At 33.6% G+C, this 24,846-nt stretch overlaps 1 protein-coding gene across 3 annotated transcripts in view; it reads left to right on the top strand.

Moving 5' to 3' along the window:
- LOC143046419 (serine/threonine-protein kinase SMG1-like) overlaps nucleotides 1-24,846 on the top strand; it is a 141,516-nt gene that overhangs the window by 19,566 nt on the left and 97,104 nt on the right. For 2 of the 3 annotated variants that reach the window (XR_012969160.1, XR_012969159.1), the window contains exons 13-32: nucleotides 168-244; nucleotides 707-899; nucleotides 1,200-1,330; nucleotides 1,997-2,149; nucleotides 3,032-3,141; nucleotides 3,436-3,532; nucleotides 5,675-5,776; nucleotides 6,089-6,274; nucleotides 8,082-8,181; nucleotides 9,192-9,390; nucleotides 11,111-11,223; nucleotides 12,175-12,339; nucleotides 13,816-13,970; nucleotides 16,484-16,682; nucleotides 17,577-17,716; nucleotides 18,541-18,738; nucleotides 20,337-20,496; nucleotides 20,779-20,905; nucleotides 21,538-22,101; nucleotides 24,017-24,176. Coding sequence is in view for 1 of the 3 variants with exons in the window: in XM_076219583.1 (XP_076075698.1) it covers nucleotides 168-244; nucleotides 707-899; nucleotides 1,200-1,330; nucleotides 1,997-2,149; nucleotides 3,032-3,141; nucleotides 3,436-3,532; nucleotides 5,675-5,776; nucleotides 6,089-6,274; nucleotides 8,082-8,181; nucleotides 9,192-9,422; nucleotides 11,122-11,223; nucleotides 12,175-12,339; nucleotides 13,816-13,970; nucleotides 16,484-16,682; nucleotides 17,577-17,716; nucleotides 18,541-18,738; nucleotides 20,337-20,496; nucleotides 20,779-20,905; nucleotides 21,538-22,101; nucleotides 24,017-24,176 (3,350 nt within the window). In the remaining 2 variants the exon portion in view is untranslated. Of the gene's footprint in view, nucleotides 1-167; nucleotides 245-706; nucleotides 900-1,199; nucleotides 1,331-1,996; nucleotides 2,150-3,031; nucleotides 3,142-3,435; nucleotides 3,533-5,674; nucleotides 5,777-6,088; nucleotides 6,275-8,081; nucleotides 8,182-9,191; nucleotides 9,423-11,110; nucleotides 11,224-12,174; nucleotides 12,340-13,815; nucleotides 13,971-16,483; nucleotides 16,683-17,576; nucleotides 17,717-18,540; nucleotides 18,739-20,336; nucleotides 20,497-20,778; nucleotides 20,906-21,537; nucleotides 22,102-24,016; nucleotides 24,177-24,846 lie in introns of all 3 variants that reach the window. The other variant, XM_076219583.1, reaches the window with a different exon arrangement.

Below are 24,846 nucleotides of genomic sequence, written 5' to 3'. Positions count from 1 at the left end.
CATTTTAAACCGTAGATATCATGAAAAAATGTTGAGGATGTCACGGTTACATGACTAAATTATGTCTATGGGCTCATAACAAAATAACGTCAGCCAATCAGAAGCACTTACATCCAAAATTAAATTATAATAAAATGTAGATACTTCAAACATTGGTTTCATTTCAGATCATTCAACAGACAGTTTCAATATACCATGAACTGATGGCTCTCAAGAGTGTTCCATTGTTAGAAGAAGCTTACAAGTAGGTCCTCTTATAGCATACACAGACCTCTTATAGCATACACAGACAAAATAGAGGGATATTGGAAAACTGGTGGCCACAAAAGGCTTTCCATTATAAGTCAAATTTGAAAGTAGTAATAAAAGTATTCACTGCTGTTATAGTCTACAAATATAGGGTATACTTTGGAGGGACAAATATTTCAGTGGCCTCAAAGAATGTTTATGAAGCAGGTCCTTATGTATGATCTCCCATATTATTATACATATGAATTCAAAGACGGTCTCATTCAGTCTAATTGATAAACTGATGCCTATGATACCTTAGTCACAGGTTAAAATGAATTTTGTTTAAATATAAAATCTTAAACCTTAGACTCCATTATAGTTCACTTAATATTTCACAATATCAAGAATATCTTATAATTCATTGATACCTTGTGATACAAGAGAATAGGACTACATATTTACATATTTATTGTAGATTTGTAGTAGGTGATTTACAGAGGGCTTACAACATCTTACTACATGAAACTGATACAGAGAAGGACATCTGTGTTATCCCGGCTAATCCATTTGATCAAGAAGATTATCCATTAAAACAAGCTGAAGCTGTCTGTATATTTAATCTGTGTGCCCTAGCGGAGATATGCAATACCAAAACTAACTTAATAGCTGTAAGTATTTAATTATCCTGAATGGGGATATATTTAACCTGTGTGTCTAAGTTGAGATTCATAGCTATAAGTATAAATCAAATAAACCCTGACAAGGGACATATATAACCTGTGTGATTTAACTGAGATCTGCAATACTTTAACTTATCTAACAGCTAAAATTATTAATCAAACAGACCCTGACTGGTCGTTAACTTTACCTTCAAGTTTAACAGACCAACACTATCCCAGCCTATTTAATGTATATGTAGATATGGGTTCTGTTTATATGCTTGTTTCATTTGTTTTCTTTCTTTTCAGATGTGGGCTTTATCTCCTAGCTTGTTTAATTTGATTAGCCATCATTTCAATCCTGTGGAAAACACCATTTGTGAAATGTTCCCTGCAGTTCATTATGCTATGTTAAATACTTTGTATTCACATTGTACCAGGTAAGAAATATATTGTGAAATGTTCCCTTCAGTTCATTATGCCATGTTAAATACTTTGTATTCACATTGTACCAGGTAAATAATATGTTGTGAAATGTTCCCTGCAGTTTATTATGCCATGTTAATTACTTTGTTTGACAAATTGAATTGGCTTAAATGGTTTCTATGCTACAATATTACATATAAGCCATTCAGCCAATGTTCCTAAAATTTGATATTATGACAGAATGGTGGTCGAGGTTAATATTGACATTTCTGATTTTTGCCATTTAGAAGTTATGATCCTTGATAGATTGGAAAGTAGACAGAGAGGCTGTTAGTTGTCTCAATTGAATTGTCTATAATTGCTGATATCCCCTTCATTTGAATTTTGGTGGATAGATGTCTCATTGGCAATCATACCACATCTCTTTATTTTTATATAGAATGTGGCAAGTTAAAAAAAAACATAAGAAAGTGCACTTCAAAATACAGAAAAGCTTATTTATTGTCGACAGCTGTCATTTTTGTTTTCTTATTGATAGACAGCTACTGCAAACAGCAAACATGATACATGTATAATCAAAACAAAACACACAGATATCAATAAGACTGAACCATAATATTCACCAGAGTTATTTAAATGCAGTACTCAAAGTAACCTAAATATTTTTTTACATTTTCCAGACATGGACATTTTATATCAAGCAGCCATTTGACCCAGAGTAATTTACAGGAAGGTTCAGTGATGGCCAATGCCACCACCAGTGGGATATTTTCTCACATTATACAGCTATTGTCAACATTGTTAGCAGATCCCTCAGTATCATTCGATAGCAGGTATTATCTATATATACTGTTGATTCAATCATTTTTATGACTATTGAACATTGAACAATAATGCAAATCTATGAATAATGATTTCAGGAAACAATTCATACAGACCATGCTATCAAAATTTGAAGTGAGAGTTTTAGTTTTTGGAAATTTATCCTGTCCTATCTTTGTCCTCCGAGTAGGAGTTTGTGTTTTAAGGGATTATATACTGATAATGCTTTTTACTGTTGTTGATTGTGTTTAAAGTTATCATGGGCTATTAATTTTTCTCTAATTCTATGGAAATATATCTCTTTCCGAACCAATTGTATAAAAAAATGTAATCAACATGTGGTTGCCGGTGATATCAGACAATGATTAGCTAGACAAAGGGTCATAACCTTTCTCAGCTCCCTGAATTGATCAATGTTCTAACAGGTGTTAATGAAATTGACAACTTCATGGAAAGTGGAAGGCACTCGAAGGGGATTTTGGTTTAGAAAAGAAGAAAATTTATCCTTTAATCATTAGAGAAACAGATTATTACACAGTTACGGGTGGATTATCGTATTTATCCAATCTCGATAGTTAAATTATAAATTTTAAAGTCCTCGCCAAGGCTCGGACTTTAAAATTGATAATTTAACTATCTCAATTGGATAAATCTGATAATCCACTTGTATCAATGTAATAATCTATATTTATTTCTGTCTTTGATTTAGTATTATTATTGACTGATACTTATTTTTGCTGTAGATGATTGTGTTTATTTAATGATACTGTATTTTGCAGTATATGATTGTGTTTAACTGATACTTATTTTTGCTGTAGATGGTTGTGTTTATTTAATGATACTGTATTTTGCTGTAGACATTTGTGTTTAACTGATAATGTATTTTGCTGTAGACGTTTGTGTTTAAAGTGGGTGTCTGACATCGTAAGCAGCCTACAGACAAGTTCCTACATATTTACTGGTGAAGATTTCGTGAACTTGATTAGAAATCTCATTCAGTTAGGTAAGATATTGTCAAATAATTGTTTGTATTCCTTGAACATTATTCCTATCAATTAGGGAAAAGTGCATTCAATAGTCTATACATTACTCAAGATACAATTTCAAACAATAAAAATAAGTATGTTTGTCAAAGTAAGTTTATGGAACATGTGAGAGCTTGATTGTCTTTATTTTACATAGAGCTGATTGTGTGTGTCAGAAATTTCTTTAAAGTACACAAATTAGGATGTAGCCTCTTAATAATGTGTGTTTACAAACAATGGAAATGAAGTGTTAAACTATAATTCTTTTACAGGACACTTACAGGACTCCAACACAGCTCTTACAGTTTGTCAAAATCTTCACAACATCTTTAAGATTGTCAACAGCTTGTCACTTCCTGTTATACAAAGGTATGTTTAAGGCCAAGATAAAATCACTTCAACCATATTGAATGAAACTTTGGTGAATTGTTTATATCTATAGAAGTGAGCTCTATTTTGTTTTTTACAACTTTTGGTTTTACATTTCCGAGTTCTGGGCTTTTATTCATTACAAAAAGGCTGATTTTACAGTTTTCGTACAATGACTCAAAAAAATTTTCAGCAGTTTTCATGAAACTTTGGTGAATTGTTTATATCTATTGTCGTAAGTTCCCTTTCGATTTTTTTTAATTTTTGATCTTACTTTTCTAAGTTATGGGATTTTATTCATAAAAAAAGTGATGATTTTCTAGTTTTCAGACGATTTCCTTAAAGTGCTTTGAGCAGTTTTCGTTATACTTTGGTGACTGATTTATATCTATTAAGATAACCTCTCTAGTTTTTGTCGAGCCTGCAACTTTTGTTGCAGAAAGCTCGACATAGGGATAGTGATCCGGCGGCGGCGGTGTTAGCTAACTTTTTAAAAGCTTTATATTTTAGAAGTTGGAAGACCTGTATGCTTCATACTTTGTATATAGATGCCTCATGTTACGAAGTTTCCTTCAGTCACATGACCAATGTCCTTGACCTCATTTTCATGGTTCAGTGACCACTTGAAAAAAAAGTTCAGATTTTTTGTAATGTTGAATTCTCTCTTATTATAAGTAATAGGATAACTATATTTGATATGTGCGTACCTTGCAAGGTCCTCATGTCTGTCAGACAGTTTTCACTTGACCTCAACCTCATTTCATGGATCAGTGAACAAGGTTAAGTTTTGGTGGTCAAGTCCGTATCTCAGATACTATAAGCAATAGGGCTTGTATATTCGGTGTATGGAAGGACTGTAAGGTGTACATGTCCAACTGGCAGGTGTCATCTGACCTTGACCTCATTTTCATGGTTCAGTGGTTATAGTTAAATTTTTGTGTTTTGGTCTGTTTTTTATGCCCCACCTACGATAGTAGAGGGGCATTATGTTTTCTGGTCTGTGCGTCCGTCCGTCTGTTCGTTCGTCCGTCTGTCCCGCTTCAGGTTAAAGTTTTTGGTCAAGGTAGTTTTTGATGAAGTTGAAGTCCAATCGACTTCAAACTTAGTATACATATTCCCTATGATATGATCTTTCTAATTTTAATGCCAAATTAGAGGGTTTACCCCAATTTCACGGTCCACTGAACATAGAAAATGATAGTGCGAGTGGGGCATTCGTGTAATGGGGACACATTCTTGTTTCATACTATATGCAATAGGTCTACTGTATTTGTTGTATGGAATGATTGTAAGGTGTACATGTCTAGCGGGCAGATGTCATGTGACCTAGACCTCATTTTCATGGTTCAGTGGTCAAAGTTAAGTTTTTGAGTTTTGGTCTATTTATCTAATACTATATGCCATAGGTCAACTATATTTGGTGTATGGAAATATTTTATGATCTTTATGTCAGTAGCGCAGGTTTCTTTTGACCATGACCTCATTTTCACGGTTCATTGCACAGTGTTAATTTTTTGTGTTTTGGTCTATTTTTCTTAAACTATAAGTAATAGGTCGACTATATATGTTGTATAGAAGCATTGTTAGCTGTACATGTCTGCCTGGCATGGTTTATCTGACCTTGACCTCATTTTCATGGTTCATTGGTCTTTGTTTAGTTATCTTGGTTTATGTTAAGTTTATGAGACAGTTGTAATAAAGCTTTATACTTAGGACTATCAGCAGAACATCAGAGACATATATAGCAAATGATTAGTATAGAAGGCGAGACATTTCAGCGTGTGCACTCTTGTTTTTATAAATTTCGGGAAGTTATTGAACTTTATTCCTTGAAAATGTGACAGGTGTATCATGCTCTCATGGCCCAGCTGTTCATTTTTATTCAAGTGCTAGTGTCACAATTGAGTCTTTTGTAGATGAAATGTTTGTATGGCATACACAATTTAAAAATCCTGGTATCTATGATGAGGTAATTATACAAGTACAAGGATACTTATTTAATTGTTTGACTCTTAGCCTTTTTTTGATTCCAGATTTAAACAAGGTCTTGACTTTATTTTAATACAACAATGGAGCACGAGGTCTACAAGTGATCAATAATCTTTATAGAAAAATAATTATACTTTTTATGTTTTCTTTCAGTGTTTTAAAGTTATGTGTTTACAAGTTAACAGACAGTTGTCAACAAGTTAGAGAAGACTATTTCAGTCTCATGAAAATCCTTCCAGCTGACATTACAATCAGGTACAATATATTTTCTTTATATGAATACTGAAAGAGATAAGACAAGCAGGGAACTAGCAGTTTAAATAAGAATGTTTCTTTTGTATCAAATTATAAGTCTGCTACCTTTGAAAACTAAATATTCTGAAAATCCTTGTATTTCTCAGATGGATATCTTCAAAATATAGAATTATATTGTCTAATATCTTAAACGATAATTGTTAAGTCTGATATTTTGTAAAAAAGATAATCTTATTTTTTAGAAGGATAAATAATGGACCGATATAGTTTAATTTTTCACCTGATTGTATATCGAGTATTTTGATATTTCAGGTCCAACAATTTGTTACATTTATGTGATGACAACAACCAGTCAATCAGTATCCAGGAAGGAGCTGAAGGAGTGACTGCCGCATGGCTGGCCAAACGAAATGTCATCAACAAGATCCCTACCATGTCATTCCATTCTCACAGCTTCAAGCAGGTCATGGCATATCTCCTACAGAAGTCACCTCCTAAGTAAGTTTTAAGAGGTCTTATACAAAAATTAAATAAGAATGATGGATTTTAAGGGGTAATGATTCATTAAAACTATATAAAATTGAGATAGGAAATGGGGAATGTGTCAAAGCGACATCAACCCACCATAGAGCATACACCAATGGGTCTTCAATGTAGTGAGAAACTCTTGCACCCGGTGGCGTCCTTCAGCTGTCCCCTTAAAAAAAAATATATACTAGTTCAGTGATCATGGACATCATACTAAACTCCAAAATATACACAAGAAGCTAAAATTAAAAATCATACATGACTCACAAAGGCCAGAGGCTCCTGACTTGGGACAGGCGCAAAATTGCGGCTGGGTTAAACATGTTTATGAGATCTCAACCCTCCCCCTATACCTCTAACCAATGTAGAAAAGTAAACGCATAACAATACGCACATTAAAATTCAGTTCAAGTGAAATTCGAGTCTGATGTCAGAAGATGTTACAAAAGAAAATAAACAAAATGACAATAATACATAAATAACAACAGACTACTAGCAGTTAACTGACATGCCAGCTCCTGACCTCAATTAAACTGATTGAAAGAGTATGTCTTCATCATATGAAAATCAGGCACAATCCCTCCCGTTAGGGGTTTAGTATCATACTATCATAAAATATATGAGAAGAACATAACCCTTGTCATGCCAACAACTGGTTTTTTTTAAATAAATGTGTTTAGTTCCGATGCAAAGACCCTATAAGTGAATCAGTATTAAAGCCAAAATGTGCAATCTTTAATGACCTGACAACAGTATCGTAACTATATCCCTTCTTAATAAGTCTGTTCAAAGGTTTTGTAAGCTTTTGAGGTGAATACTGACATTTTGGTGCTTTGTAAAGAATATTACCTTAAATAATGGATGTGAAATACCTGAACGTATAAGATGTCTGCATGTTGAGATATATTTACGAACTATTTCCTTATACCTATGATAAAATTTAGTAAATGTTTTAACTAGTTTGTGATATCGAAAAACCCTGGTATAATAATTTTTCAGTAATACATAAATTTCTCTTGCTAAAATCTAATACGTTGTTACATACACGAGCGAATCGTACAAGTTAAGGTACATAAACACCATAATTAGATGGTGACAAGGGAATGTCACCATCTAAAAATGGATAATTAACAATAGGAAATGAAAAATCATCTCTTTTATCATAATTTTTTGTATTAAGCTTCCCGTTAATGATATAGATATCAAGATCGAGGAAAGGGCAGTGGTCATTATTAGTAAAGTAAGTTCAACAGGATAAATTTCTTTAGTATACATACTGAAGTCGTCATTATTGAGAGCCGATATATCATCCAAATATCTAAAAGTATTGTTAAATTTTTGTATCAAATGTTGTTTCGATTGGTCTTTGTCTTTATTTTAGTCATAAATTGTAACTCATAACAATACAAAAACAGGTCCACAATAAGTGGTGCACAGTTAGTCCCCATTGGAATTTCAATAACTTGACGATATACGGAATCTCTAAAGCGAACAAAAATGTTATCAAGTAAAAATTCAAGCGCAGATATTGTATCAAAGCATTGCCAAATGACATAGTTCATCGTTATGTTTATATATATGTTTATCTGGTTTATAAGGCAATTACAAAAAACAGAATATGATAAAAAAATAACAAGGTAATGTTTTCCACAATATTTGAATGTATTTTTCGAGTCATTCAGAGTATTCTTTCCTGTGTTCATTAATATACCAGAGGAGTATATTGATGAACACTATAAAACCATTATAATACATAATATAAACATTCTTTTTGTAGCCAAACAGGAAAATGGAGTTGGTTGGAAGCCATGTTTTATTCCTGTCAACATGAGAATAAAGACATTAAGTCAGATGATCCTTTCAAGATTTCAGACTATGTAAGTATTCTATTTAGGTCAAAGAACTGTGAAGGGGGTTTGTCACAAGATTTCAGACTATGTAAGTATTCTATTTAGGTCAAAAACAAGATTTCAGACTATGTAAGTATTCTATTTAGGTCAAAGACAAGATTTCAGACTATGTAAGTATTCTATTTGGGTCAAAGACAAGATTTCAGACTATGTAAGTATTCTATTTAGGTCAATGAACTGTAAAGGGGGTTTGTCACAAGATTTCAGACTATGTAAGTATTCTATTTAGATCAAAGACAAGAATTCAGACTATGTAAGTAATCTATTTAGGTCAAAGACAAGATTTCAGACTATGGAAGTATTTTATATAGAACTGTAAATGGCTATATCACAGGTTCTATCAAATTTGTATATCCCACTTGGGCACATTGGAGTCTGATTAAAGAAAATGTTTTCATTGTTGTACTTGCTTGAATGATATTGAAATAAAATGCTTAAAATAGTTCAAGATTTGTTAACAGAATTATCTCCTACATTACACCTTTTCAATATCTATTTAATAATAATTTTATTTTGAATGCAACACGTCTTCTGATTGGCTGACGTCGTTTTGTTTATCATACACAGGTTATTCAGTGTGCACCACATTTTTTATGTTATTTCTTCATAGACAGAAAAAATATTACAGTCATTCCTTCAATGTTTTTTGCTAAGATGGATTAATTAAGTGAAGTAAATTCCAATAATACAGTGACAGGATCCAGTTTACTGAAGGTTTCTAAAAGACTTTTTGTGTTTTGTGAAGAACCTTCCCTGTGCTGTACTACAGATTTATACATCTCTTTATACTTCCACTTACATGTCTGTCTGATACCACTAAATGTGGGCATTTTTACTCATATAAATAGAAATTTAGGATAATAATTGAAATAATTTTTTTACATTTGAAATGAAGTATAGATTCTGCAATATTGTGAAGATTGTATTATTTATCAGTTTACCATTTTCAACAGTAAAGTAAGACTTTTTTCACTTAGGTGGACAGTAACGAGGCCATGCTGTGGTTCTGGGCCACATGGGAGACGGCCCAGTACTGTGTTCTGAACAGACTACGGACCCCATTAGGGAAGGCCCAGGATACGTTTACTTCTATAGAAACTGTTCTGAAGACTCTGGCTATACAATCACAGCGACAGGAAGATGATGACAAACGATCAAAAACTGAGGAAACTAAAGGTAAGAACAGACTACGGACCCCATTAGGGAAGGCACTGGATACGTTTAATTCTATAGAAACTGTTCTGAAGACTCTGGCTATAGAATTACAAAGTCAGGAAGACGATGACAAACGATCAAAAACTGAGGAAACTAAAGGTAAGAATAGACTACGGACCCCATTAGGGAAGGCACAGGATACGTTTACTTCTATAGAAACTGTTCGGAAGACTCTGGCTATAGAATTACAAAGTCAGGAAGACGATGACAAACGATCAAAAACTGAGAAAAATAAAGGTAAGAACAGACTACGGACCCCATTAGGGAAGGCACTGGATACGTTTAATTCTATAGAAACTGTTCTGAAGACTCTGGCTATAGAATTACAAAGTCAGGAAGACGATGACAAACGATCAAAAACTGAGGAAACTAAAGGTAAGAATAGACTACGGACCCCATTAGGGAAGGCACAGGATACGTTTACTTCTATAGAAACTGTTCTGAAGACTCTGGCTATAGAATTACAAAGTCAGGAAGACGATGACAAAACGATCAAAAACTGAGAAAAATAAAGGTAAGAACAGACTACGGACCCCATTAGGGAAGGCACAGGATACGTTTACTTCTATAGAAACTGTTCGGAAGACTCTGGCTATAGAATTACAAAGACAGGAAGACGATGACAAACGATCAAAAAGTGAGGAAACTAAAGGTAAGAACAGACTACGGACCCCATTAGGGAAGGCACAGGATACGTTTACTTCTATTGAAACTGTTCGGAAGACTCTGGCTATAGAATTACAAAGTCAGGAAGACGATGACAAACGATCAAAAACTGAGGAAACTAAAGGTAAGAACAGACTACGGACCCCATTAGGGAAGGCACAGGATACGTTTACTTCTATAGAAACTGTTCGGAAGACTCTGGCTATAGAATTACAAAGTCAGGAAGACATTGACAAACGATCAAAAACTGAGGAAACTAAAGGTAAGAACAGACTACGGACCCCATTAGGGAAGGCACAGGATACGTTTACTTCTATAGAAACTGTTCGGAAGACTCTGGCTATAGAATTACAAAGTCAGGAAGACATTGACAAACGATCAAAAACTGAGGAAACTAAAGGTACACTGCTCTGTATTAAGCTCTTATTTGGCTAGTGTTGCTATTGTCGTCCTAAAAACTGTTTTATCAACTGAAATATAAGATGTAAATGGCTGTCTGGCAGGTATCATCTGACCCTGACCTTATTGTCATGGTTCATTGGTCAATGTTAAGTTTTATAAGTAACATGTCAACTATATTTAATTCATAGATTGTTTGTAAGGTGTACATAGATATAAGAAGATGTGGTATGAGTGCCAATGAAACAACTCTCCATCCAAATCACAATTTATAAAAGTAAACCATTTTCAACACAGAGCCTTGGCTCACACTGAACAGTAAGTTATAAAGGGCCCCAAAAATTACTAGTGTAAAACTATTCAAACAGGAAAACCAACAGTCTAATCTTTATGAAAAACGAGAAACACTAATGAACCACATCAACAAACGACAACTACTGAACATCAGATTCCTGTCTGTGTGATGAACTTTGAAAGGCACACAAATGTTTAATGAATTTTGAAAAGTTCAAAAATCTTTAACAAATGTAAGATATCAAAAAGAGGAATTCTTTTGAAATTATTTGAATCCAGAATTCATCTTGAATTTGATTAACACTGATTATCTTTGATTCAGGGAATGGTGAGCACTACAGAATTCAGCTTATTCTACAGTTTATGGAACAGTTAGAAAAGCTTCTATATAATGCATATGAAGGTTGTGCTGTGGCAATGCCTATGCCACCTAAGGTAACTGTTTTACATTTTGCCAATGCCACTTAGCTATTTTTATGCGCCCGCCGTAGTGGAGGGGGCATTAAGTTTTAACCTTCTCTGTATGTACATATGTCCTTCCGCCAGTAAATCTCATAATTGGTTTCAGTTCTCTAAATTTAGTTTGCCTCAACCAAATGTTATGAAACTTATGCAAATGCTTATTACCAAAGAAAAACACAGATCAAGTTTGAATTTGAGTAGCCTCACTTTTACCATACTAGAGTTATGCCCCTTTTCAAATGGAAAAATTGCTGAATTTTCATTTCCATTTCCTTACTTTAGTTTTCCTCAACCAAATATTATGAAACTTAAATTCAATGCTGATTACCAGAAAACACAGATCAAGTTTGAATTTGGGTAGTATCACTTTTACCATTCTAGAGTTATGTCCCTTTACAAATGGAAAAATTGCTGAATTTTTCATTTCTGTTCTCTTACTTTAGTTTGCCTCAACCAAATGTTTTAAAACTTCTACACAAAGCTTATTACCTGAAAACACAGATCTAGTTTGAATTTTAGTAGCCTGACTTTATTTTATACTGTTCTATAATTATGCCCCTTTACAAATGGATAAATTGCCAATTATTTTGTTTATGTTCTCTAACTTTAGTTTGCCTCTAGGAGATGTTATGAAAATTATACACAATGCGTATTACCACTAAACACAAAAGGGCAGTGTCACTTTTACTGTTTGTGAGTTATGTCCCTTTATAATCTTATATGCATCAATGGCATCTTCTGTGTTCCATCGACACATTCCCCATTTATTTACATTTATGCTTTATATCTAGTATATGTTGGATGAAGAACATTAAAATGAGATGTGATATGAATTGACCATGAGACTACTATCCATAAAACCAGGAGTGTATACAAAAGAACTACTTCTATCTTATTGTTATTTTATCTTATTTTTTTCCTCAGGCTGTGAGGACGTTCTTTAGAATCAATAAAGGAACCTGCTTGGAATGGTTGTCCAGGATTCGTAGCCACATAATTAAGATAGCCTTACATACTGGCTTCACAGGTGTTGCTGTTAGACAGGCACATGAACTGCTGAGGGACATGAAGGAAAACGGCAATACACAGGTATGTTTAGGATTTGTAGCCACATTATACAGATAGCCTTGCATACTGACTTCACAGGTGTCGCTGTTAGACAGGCACATGAACTGCTGAGGGATATGAAGGAAAACTGCAATACACAGGTATGTTTAGGATTTGTAGTCACATTATTAAGATAGCCTTACATACTGACTTCACAGGTGTCACTGTTAGACAGGCACATGAACTGCTGAGGGATATGAAGGTAAACAACAATACACAGGTATGTTTAGGATTTGTAGTCACATTATTAAGATAGCCTCACTTACTGACTTCACAGGTGTGGCTGTTAGACAGGCACATGAACTACTGAGGGACATGAAGGTAAACGACAATACACAGGTATGTTTAGGATTTGTAGTCACATTATTAAGATAGCCTTCAATACTGACTTCACAGGTGTCACTGTTAGACAGGCACATGAACTACTGAGGGACATGAAGGTAAACGACAATACACAGGTATGTTTAGGATTTGTAGTCACATTATTAAGATAGCCTTACATACTGACTTCACAGGTGTCACTGTTAGACAGGCACATGAACTGCTGAGGGACATGAAAGAAAACGACAATACACAGGTATGAACAGTCTATTAAATCAGTAAATCAATACACAAGTAAATCCAGTTGCTTAAATTAGAAATCCACACAGATATATCTGATCTCATTACCCAAGAGTCTATCAATCTGTTTAATCGAAGTCTAAAAAATATCAATGTCTATGTAATATTATTCCAGTGTCATTTACCCCATATTTTTCTCCTCTATTTTGTCTTGAAGTCCCTATCATCTATTCAGGAGGGATATATCTGATGTAAAATTTCATCTATTCGAGAGGGAAATACTTGATGTAAAAACTGATCATAAGAGGGGAAACTACCTGATGCAAAAATTCGTCGACTGTGGATTCATTATTATTTGTTAGTTTCCAATTTCCATGGGTTTTTTTGGTACATGTGAACCACGAATTCAAATGTTCAACTAATTACAAATTTTCTATAGGCTTTGTATGCAGATATTGTCTCTATAGGCTTTGTATGCAGATGTCAAAACCTCTAACTCAAATATCCTCAAAAATTGATATCCACGAAAATAAATAAATCCACAGTACTTATTCTGTGTTTATAAATAAATCCACAATACTTATTCTGTGTTTATAAATAAATCCACAGTACTTATTCTGTGTTTATAAACAAATCCACAGTACTTATTCTGTGTTTATAAATAAATCCACAATACTTATTCTGTGTTTATAAACAAATCCACAGTACTTATTCTGTGTTTATAAATAAATCCACAGTACTTATTCTGTGTTTATAAATAAATCCACAATACTTATTCTGTGTTTATAAATAAATCCACAATACTTATTTTGTGTTTATAAACAAATCCACAGTACTTATTCTGTGTTTATAAATAAATCCACAATACTTATTCTGTGTCTAATATTTTCATTATAGAGTACAGAGTTTGAACAGACCGTGTTATATCTTGTGAGAGGTTTACTGGACCTAAAGCAGCCTGATGCTCTAATGGGAGTCTACAGTTGGTGTAGGGACGTCATGGGGAAAAAACTTCTTTGGATCAAAGCTTTAGTGGAGAAAGCTGCTGGCAGGTAATATGTCTTCTCTAAATAATCTTTTTATGACATCTGCTACAATTAAACATTCTGATTTATCTAAAGTAAGGATGCTTCAAAAGTAATTATTGCATGGGAACGGAAGGTACATAGATTGTATTATTGTAGGTGATTACATTTGTTGCATGGGAATGGAAGGTACATAGATTGGATTATTGTAGGTGATTACAATTGTTGCATGGGAATGGAAGGTACATAGATTGGATTATTATAGGTGATTACAATTGTTGCATGGGAATGGAAGGTACATAGATTGGATTATTATAGGTGATTACAATTGTTGCATGGGAATGGAAGGTACATAGATTGGATTATTGTAGGTGATTACAATTGGATTATTGTAGGTGATTATAATTGTTGCATGGGAATGGAAGGTACATAGATTGGATTATTGTAGGTGATTACAATTGTTGCATGGGAATGGAAGGTACATAGATTGGATTATTGTAGGTGATTACAATTGGATTATTGTAGGTGATTATAATTGTTGCATGGGAATGGAAGGTACATAGATTGGATTATTGTAGGTGATTACAATTGTTGCATGGGAATGGAAGGTACATAGGTTGGATTATTGTAGGTGATTACAATTGTTGCATGGAAATGGAAGGTACATAAATTGGATTATTGTAGGTGATTACAATTGTTGCATGGGAATGGAAGGTACATAGGTTGGATTATTGTAGGTGATTACAATTGTTGCATGGGAATGGAAGGTACATAGATTGGATTATTGTAGGTGATTACAATTGGATTATTGTAGGTGATTATAATTGTTGCATGGGAATGGAAGGTACATAGATTGTATTATTGTAGGTGATTACAATTGTTGCATGGGAATGGAAGGTACATAGGTTGGATTATTGTAGGTGATTACAATTGTTGCATGGGAATGGAAGGTACATAGGTTGGATTATTGTAGGTGATTACAATTGTTGCATGGGAATGGAAGGTACATAGATTGGATTATTGTAGGTGATTACAATTGTTGCATGGGAATGGAAGGTACATAGGTTGGATTATTGTAGGTGATTACAATTGTTGCATGGGAATAGAAGGTACATAGATTGGATTATTGTAGGTGATTACAATTGTTGCATGGGAATAGAAGGTACATAGGTTGGATTATTGTAGGTGAATACAATTGTTGCATTGGAATGGAAGGTACATAGATTGGATTATTGTAGGTGATTACAATTGTTGCATTGTTGCATGGGAATGGAAGGTACATAGATTGGATTATTATAGGTGATTACAATTGTTGCATGGGAATGGAAGGTACATAGATTGGATTATTGTAGGTGATTACATTTTTAGCTCACCTGGCTCACATGGTCAAGTGAGCTTTTCCCATTTCTTGGTGTCCATCATCATTTACCTTTACAAAAAACTTGGCCACAATCATCATTAGGATATCTTGTTTAAAAAGTTGGTCAGATGGCAGACAGGGCTTAAAATAGAACAAATGGGTAAAAAGCAGTCTATTATCTCTGAAACTAAAGCATTTAGAGCAAATCTGATATGGGGTTAAATGAAACCAAACTTGGCCTCAATCATTATAAGAGTATCTCAAACTATATATTATGATTTTTACCTTATTAAACATGATTTCCCAAACCTCAGTAGATACAGGTGAGCGACACAGGCTCTTGAGAGCTTCTAGTTAATGGAATGAAATTAAAGTCTTATATTATGGGTGGTTCAGGTCCTTGAAATGTGCCTGCCATGTCATTATACAATTCTGGTACAACCTTCAATTCAAAACATCAAAACTGAGTTTATTTACATTTAAATTGCATGCATGAAATCGTTAAAGTTTATCAATCAAGCTATCAAGGCTGTTGAGTGGAAATGTTAATTTTGTATATAAAAAAAACCAACCCTGGATTATTGGACTAAAAAATAAGTTTAAATAATTTTGTTTTGAAGATAAACCTTCATCAGGAACACACGCGCCTTATCATATGAAAAAGTGATGTGTAAAGCTTTAGGGGCAATATGCTCAAAAGGGACCTTAAAAGAATATCCAAAGGTTAAATTTTTATCGGAGAGAGGTAGAACCAAAAGTTAAGTTATAATTTATTTATTGGTCAACATGGAATTTTAGAAATGTATGTTATATATCATGTCAGTATCGAAGCACTTACCAGCGTAGTTTTCAACTGGATATTAGTAATTAAAATAACTCTCTAAATATGTTGTGGGTCCAATTATTTTCTGGATTGAAATTCATCAGGAAATCTCATTCTAAACATTTTAAAGCCAGGGCAGTAAATATATGTAGAAAAATAAGAAGCTATGTGACAAAAAGAGACCTAAAATAGTCAAAAAGTATAATATGGACAAAAACAGGCTATCTCTTGATTACCAAAGATTATCAAATTTCATGTAGTCTATTTATATACATCATCCTGTGCTATTAATATCCTGGACATTGTCCTAATGTTATATTGTGTACGTGTACAGTATAGAACATGTTTCTGTTACAGATATGAGAATGCAGGAAAGGAATTAAAGAGTTCAGTGAAAGCTTTGTTAAATACAGACCAAGACGATCTGGATGTAGATGGCAAACCTGATATTGTTATACCACAGAAAATCAAGGGTATACTAAGTAAACACAATACCACACCAGTGCAACAGGAGACACATCTGCCCATTGTCAGACTGAATTTTATTGTGAATCAGGTATGTTATATACTCAGTAACACAAGAAGACACTATAATTGCAGGAGACACATCTACCCATTGTCAGACTGAATTTTATTGTGAATCAGGTATGTTATATACTCAGTAACACAAGAAGACACCAGAATTGCAGTAGACACATCTACCCGGTGTCAGACTGAATTTTATTGTGAATCAGTAATGTTATATACTCAATAACACAAGAAGACACTAGAATTGCAGGAAACACATCTACCTATTGTCAGACTGAATTTTATTGTGAATCAGGTATGTTATATACTCAGTAACACAAGAAGACACTAGAATTGCAGGAGACACATCTACCCAGTGTCAAACCTGAATTTTATTGTGAATCAGGTATGTTATATACTCAGTAACACAAGAAGACACCAGAATTGCAGGAGACACATCTACCCATAGACCAACCTGAATTTTATTGTGAATCAGGTATGTTATATACTCAGTAACACAAGAAGACACTAGAATTGCAGGAGACACATCTACCCGTTGTCAAACCTGAATTTTATTGTGAATCAGGTATGTAATATACTCAATAACACAAGAAGACACCAGAATTGCAGGAGACACATCTACCCATTGTCAAACCTGAATTTTATTGTGAATCAGGTATGTTATATACACAGTAACACAAGAAGACACCAGAATTGCAGTAGACATAGTGAGTCAGGTTTATATGAAAACCAGTAGATTGTAAATGAAAACTTGCCGACAACAGCCCAACAGATGTTGATTTAAGATTTTTGGCTGAACTATTGTCATTCTTGAAGTAACAGAAAGCAATCATGGAGTATCATTGAATGATATCTGTTGTACTGTTATACTGAGAATGGATTATTTTAACTGGTTGTAGATATTAACACTTTATGTTAACAGGTTGTAGAGTGTTATCAATCCCTGGGAGATTGGAAGTCAGTTATGGAGTGGCAGGAGGCAGTAATGGAGTATCGCCAGGATACATCGTTCATAACATTACAAACAGCCTTTAATACAGATATTGATATAAACTATGTCAGGTTAGCTATATCATAACATTACAAACAGCCTTTAATACAGATATTGATACTAACTATGTCACGTTAGTTATAATTCACTTTGTCTTATGAGATACTAAGATTTTAACATAAATGTCATTTTCAGGAGGGCATTTGCAAAATTTAGTGAAAAAATGTAAATATCTTGCCTATCAACCAATCAAAATATAGGATACTTTTATAGTTTTAAATTATTCATGTATATCATTTTTATTAACGAAGTTGTCGGTGCCATATAGTTTTACCCTTGTCCGTAATTCCGTCATTCTGTCATTCCACAACAAATCATTATACAGAGTTTTTTTCTAAACACCTTCAGATGTTGGGCTGATTTTTGGTATATGAGTTAGCCAAGATGAAATACAGATATAGTTTAAGTTTTATTCTGCTCCACTAATTTTTGCAGAAATAAAGGGCTTTGGACTTTGATAAATTGTTGAAAATCACAGTTATACAGACTTTTTTCTAAACGCTTTCAGATATTGGGCTGATTTTTGTTATGTGAGCTTACCATGATGAGTTACAGATCAAGTTTAAGTGTCGTTCCGTTCCACTAAATTTTTACTAAAATTAAGGGTTTACAACTTTGAAAATTGTTAAAAATCACAGTTATACAGACTTTTTTTCTATACGCCTCCAGATTTTAAGCTGATTTTTTATATGTGAGACAACCATCATGTTTGTGTCCACATGTGTTATTGAAATTGCAGATTATTCAACTTTTTGAGACAGGGCCATTCATGTCGCTTTGACACATCTAGTTCTAAAGAACATTTCTAGAGTTCTTACATGATTTCTATTAACAGAGCCTTGTCAGAGTTTGATTTGAACAACATTTCTGGTGTTAAAGAGAATATGGAGTTAGTTCCAGGAGGATCTCTAAATGATGTGACTAAACAGGAACTACATGTAGGAGAAATATGGGGAACCAGTCAGAAACTTGATCTGGTTTACCAACACTATGTCAAAGTAGCAGCTGGTATAATTGACCAGAAACAAATCAAGTAAGTATCAGTAGAGACTTCTTTGATCTGTGAGAACAATGACTTTGTTTTTCAATATTTATCAATGTTACATAAGATTAATTATTTGAAACACGTCAAGTTGGTAATGACTTAAGTTTGTGAAGTATTTTGTTCACTAACAGTGACCATGTTCATCCACAAATCAATCAAAAGATAGACGTTTAAAAACATATTGTAAGACTAGCAGTAGTCAGTGTTCCAGGAAAGTTACATATGAGTACCATTCAGAACTTAAACATATTGTAAGACTAGCAGTAGTCAGTGTTCCAGGAAAGATAGCTATGAGTACCATTCAGAACTTAAACATATTGTAAGAGAACTTAAAGATATTGTAAGACTAGCAGTAGTCAGTGTTCCAGGAAAGATGGCTATGAGTACCATTCAGAACTTAAACGTATTGTAAGACTAGCAGTAGTCAGTGTTCCAGGAAAAATAGCAATGAGTACCATTCAGAACTTAAAGATATTGTAAGACTAGCAGTAGGCAGTGTTCCAGGAAAGATGGCTATGAGTACCATTCAGAACTTAAACGTATTGTAAGACTAGCAGTAGTCAGTGTTCCAGGAAAAATAGCAATGAGTACCATTCAGAACTTAAACATATTGTAAGACTAGCAGTAGTCAGTGTTCCAGGAAAGATGGCTATGAGTACCATTCAGAACTTAAACATATTGTAAGACTAGCAGTAGTCAGTGTTCCAGGAAAGATAGCTATGAGTACCATTCAGAACTTAAACATATTGTAAGACTAGCAGTAGTCAGTGTTCCAGGAAAGATAGCAATGAGTACCAATCAGAACTTAAACATATTGTAAGACTAGCAGTAGTCAGTGTTCCAGGAAAGATGGCTATGAGTACCATTCAGAACTTAAAGATATTGTAAGACTAGCAGTAGTCAGTGTTCCAGGAAAGATAGCTATGTAAGACTAGCAGTAGTCAGTGTTCCAGGAAAGATAGCTATGAGTACCATTCAGAACTTAAACATATTGTAAGACTAGCAGTAGTCAGTGTTCCAGGAAAGATATCAATGACTACCATTCAGAACTTAAACATATTGTAAGACTAGCAGTAGTCAGTATTCCAGGAAAGATAGCTATGAGTACCATTCAGAACTTAAAGATATTGTAAGACTAGCAGTAGTCAGTGTTCCAGGAAAGATAGCTATGAGTACCATTCAGAACTTAAAGATATTGTAAGACTAGCAGTAGTCAGTGTTCCAGGAAAGATAGCAATGAGTACCATTCAGAACTTAAACATATTGTAAGACTAGCAGTAGTCGGTATTCCAGGAAAGATAGCTATGAGTACCATTCAGAACTTAAACATATTTTACTGCCATGTGAATAAGGGGTTGTCATGGTCAAATGTCTTTTTATACAGATAACAAAATTGAAATGTAGTAAATGAAAATCAACATAAAAATAGGAACAATATTATAGATAAGACTTCAGACAAGTAAAGAAATTAGGCCTTTCTAAATTGTCAAATGCTTTAACAGAGTGTCAGATATTTTTTTTATCACAAAACAAGTGAAAATGAAAATGAAAATATTTTTACCATAGATATGAACCTTTTATTTCAGACCTGAGTTTGTCAAAAGTCTGTTACAAAGTGAGAAGATTATTGAAGACTTACTAAGAGTTAGCTCCTTTGAATGGCCTCTTCTGTCATCACAGAAAATACTTACACAACTGTACACAATATACTGTTTGAGAAGACAACTAGAGGATAAAACTAAAAAGGTATCTAATTACACATATTCTACAATCCCCGTCAATCCCTCTATCCCCTGTAAGTATACAAAATCATTATAGATATGTACACAATATTTTATTTGAAAAGATGAGAATAAATTAGGAAGGTATCCTACTAGATATCCTGTTATCAATTCGACTTTGAACACTATGTCAGCCTAGATATTAATGAGACTAATCCAGAAAGTTGTATAACTATTCACCTATATTTAGTAGTCAACTCCAGTGTTGAGGCATCCAATGTTATATTTATTCCTGTTTATTTTCTAGCCCGTCCTATTGCCTATTAGCAGTGATTTCATTTTGGACAAGGATGAACATGATGTCAGCACGTTTTTACAAGTCCAAAGATTTGTTAATATACAACAACATCTACCTGGGATAGATAAAAAATCAAGTAAGTTATTAATACTAGTCCAAAGATTTGTTAATATACAACAACATCTACCTGGGATAGATAAAAAATCAAATAAGTTATCAATACAAGTCCAAAGATTTGTTAATATACAACAACATCTACCTGGGATAGATAAAAAATCAAGTAAGTTATTAATACTAGTCCAAAGATTTGTTAATATACAACAACATCTACCTGGGATAGATAAAAAATCAAGTAAGTTATTAATACAAGTCCAAAGATTTGTTAATATACAACTACATTTACCTGGGATAGATAAAAAATCAAGTAAGTTATTAATACAAGTCCAAAGATTTGTTAATATACAACAACATCTACCTGGGATAGATAAAAAATCAAATAAGTTATCAATACAAGTCCAAAGATTTGTTAATATACAACAACATCTACCTGGGATAGATAAAAAATCAAGTAAGTTATCAATACAAATGTTTTATTAGATATAAACCCCTTATGAAACTTATACATTATACTTATTATCACAGTTCAGATCAAGTACAAATTTTGGGTCGCATCACTCTTACATTTTTCAGTTCTGTCCCTTTATAACTTAATATGATATGCAAGGTGTATATATATACATATGAAGCCTAATGAATTTTTCACTTCAGATTTGATTGGTCAGCAACTGAAGCTACAGCTAGGAATATCTAACTTGGCCAGGAAACAGGAAAACTATATCTTAGCAGAGAAACTTCTACTTCAACAAATAAATCTGCTGTCTGATGGAGGATTAGAAAATGGACGTCAATTAAAACAAGATTCAATACTACCGGCATTGACTAGACTCAGGGGAAGTAACTCCAGTATAAATCAACTTGATGTGTTACGTGTTGAACGCACTGCAGCAAAATTGCTGCAAGCTACTGGACAATTAAAGGATGGAATTGACATCATTAGTAATAGCATAGTAGGCCATGTTTGTTCTGACCTTCACAAAGATGTCAAGGACAAAAGTTTATTATTACAATGTAATGAATTGAGTGCTAGATCACTTCTAACAATTGTTAAATGGTTACAGATAGACCATAAGAATTTGTCTTCATTGACAAGTCAGTTAAGAATAGAAGGAGGAGATAGTTCTGTGTTATCCCACAATATACAACTCTTATTGGAGGTGGAGACAAGAGGTAGCAGGCAGAAGTTAGGGATAGTGTTGGAGGATGCAGATCATGGTAAGTAATAGGGAAAGAGATATATTTGAAGCAGAGGCTTCTGGTAGCAGGAAATAGGGATACTGTATAGCGGGTTATTTTCGCGGTTGTAAAATTTCGCGATTTTCATTGAATAAGGTATATGAAATATTTGGCCGTTTTTATTTTTGCAGATTCAAAACTTTTATCAATACCTTTGCATGTGCACTCTTTAATTGGCAGAAGTTATTTTAGCGGTTTTGTTCTATCTGCAAAAATAAGCGAAAATTTACACCCGGCGAAAATAACCCGCTATACGGTATTCTGTATGATTTAAAAAATTGATTGATACTATAAAAATATACAGTTCATAGTATATATTGATGGAATATAGGCCAAAAGAGGTACAATGATTTAATTAATTGAGTAGAAGCAGACCTGCCAACTATCCTGATTTTCACGGTATCATCCCGATTTTTATCCCTCAACCCGCATCCCGATATCGGGATCGTAAACCTAGTCAAAATCCCGATGTTCACCAAATATACCCGAAATAATTATTGTTTACTGATTTTGAAGTTTTTTGATCATTTTTTAAAAATCTATAATTTTACTTGGGGACATATTATGACAAGTTAAAGACCCTATGCTAATCACCAGTCACAACAGGTGTCATAATTAGTGGTTGTATGTAATCAGATCACCTAATGGGTCGTAACAGTCCTCAAAATTAATTTGTATACACAAATTTGGTCAACAGCCTTTCAATTTTAATCAATTTATCATACAAACACAATTTGCAACATTTGCCGTAGTTCCACAACAAAATCATAATTAATTGAAAGATGAGAACTGTAATGAACTCTCAAGAAAACATCGTTTATCTTGAAATCCGTTTAATTTTTGAAACGAGACGTCGTGTGTCTTTTGATTTAAAATCGATGCTTCTACTGTGTTACTGTATAAGCCTCCACCGGTAAGAGCACCTCTGAATACAAAGAAAGATAACTCAAATTTTATCCATTTTCTCATTGATACTGATAAGACCATAAGTAAGACTAAATCAAAATCTGTCTTCATCCTTCTAACTTTAGGACATGTAGTTTTAGGACTTTTGAGTCAAGGTTCATAGATAAGAAGGTCTTTGGAGGGGGGAAAAGGTGGGGTCTCTTCTTTGAATCCTTTATTTTTAATGCCATTTTTCTCTATTCTTCAGTTATTTTGTCAATTTTATAATTTAATAGTACAAGAATCGTGCAAATAAAAGAAATCAAGGCCTACAGGCTCATCATTAGTATACCAAAAGAAAAAAGAAGAGAACTTAGACTATTTTAGGAGTAAAAAACAATGCACACAGAAAAGTTGCTAAAATTGTAACCCTTAAAAATCTGGTCGGGCGCTAAATCCCCCATGGAGATTTTCAAAAGTTGGCAGGTCTGTAGAAGGATCAGTCCATGATAAGAAAACGAAAGAGAGCATGTTAGAGTTGGATGTCAGGGCTCTGGTGTTTCACACAATGGGAGGGGTCAACGGTAGCATAACAAAGGCATTATATTGTCTGGTTTATAAATATGTCCTATATTTAATTCTTCTTTCCTTATATCAGGTCAAACATTTCGGTCAATATTTGTCATGACGTTGAGAGCATATAGAAAAATGTTTTTTCTACCTCAATATTTATCTTCAATTTTTGAAATTTCAAGCTGCCTTTAGTAAAGTTATTTAGTTTAGCCTGTTGTAATGTGAGGTCATTTATTTTCAAAATCCTCCTCTTCTCTCTCCTCCCAATTATACAAAAGGAAAGACTGACAGGGTTGGTGATCTGCTATAGAAGGTGTTCAAGTCATGGTTGGTGATCTGCTATAGAATGTGAGGTCAAGGTGGGTGATCTGCTTTAGAAGGTGATGTCAGGAAATCATACATTTAATGTTTTAATTAACTTTTTTTGTCATTTCAGATCTGAAGATTGGTGACAATCCTATATTGTCCCATAGCGACAGGGTGATAGGTCAGATTTTACATCTCAGCACAATGGAATGTCCGACTCTGAGTAAATCATGGTTCACGCTAGCTGGATGGTGTTACAAGTGGGGAAGAAAGTCTGTGGATAATGCAAGGTTTGTCAAAATCCATCCATTCATCTGTTACAGTTATTATTTAAATACAAGCTACATAAGACTAATATAAAGATAAGAATATGTACTATGATAACCAATGAGATATTTCTCAACAAAAGACCAATATTTTGTTATAAGACTTATCTTATATTGCTGTGAAGGGCTGTGCAAAGCAAACATTTTATTACCTTGACCTACATTAGATGCATGAATAACTCTTCCTCCTTTTAAACATCCTTTCCTAGATAAGCTATAAGTATTAAATAGGTGTACCACAGTTGTGAAGGAGTCATGATGACTAACATATGACCTTGACCTACAATTTATGCATGAATACTGTAAATTCAGAAATTATTGTGAGGTTTTTATTATTGCGAAAAATGCCAGAGTTGTAAACACAATAATTGAAACTAGCATTTTGAAATATTTTATATGAATTGAACAGATTTTTCTTTCAAAATCATAAAAATTCAAATCATGTTTAAGTCTAAAAAGACAAAATCGCAATAATAAATAAACTCAATAATTTCTGAATTTACAGTAACTCTTATTCCTTAAGATCATTCTTGGTTAATCTACAAGTATTAGAACAGTTATACCACAGTTAAGCTACAAGTATTAGAACAGTTATACCACAGTTAAGCTACAAGTATTAGAACAGACATACCAC

This window comes from Mytilus galloprovincialis, chromosome 9, assembly GCF_965363235.1.
Source record: "Mytilus galloprovincialis chromosome 9, xbMytGall1.hap1.1, whole genome shotgun sequence".
NCBI classification, from domain to species: Eukaryota; Metazoa; Mollusca; class Bivalvia; order Mytilida; family Mytilidae; genus Mytilus; species Mytilus galloprovincialis.
The sequence above is the reverse complement of the archived record's forward strand: the minus strand, read 5'-3'. Positions and strand labels throughout refer to the sequence as shown.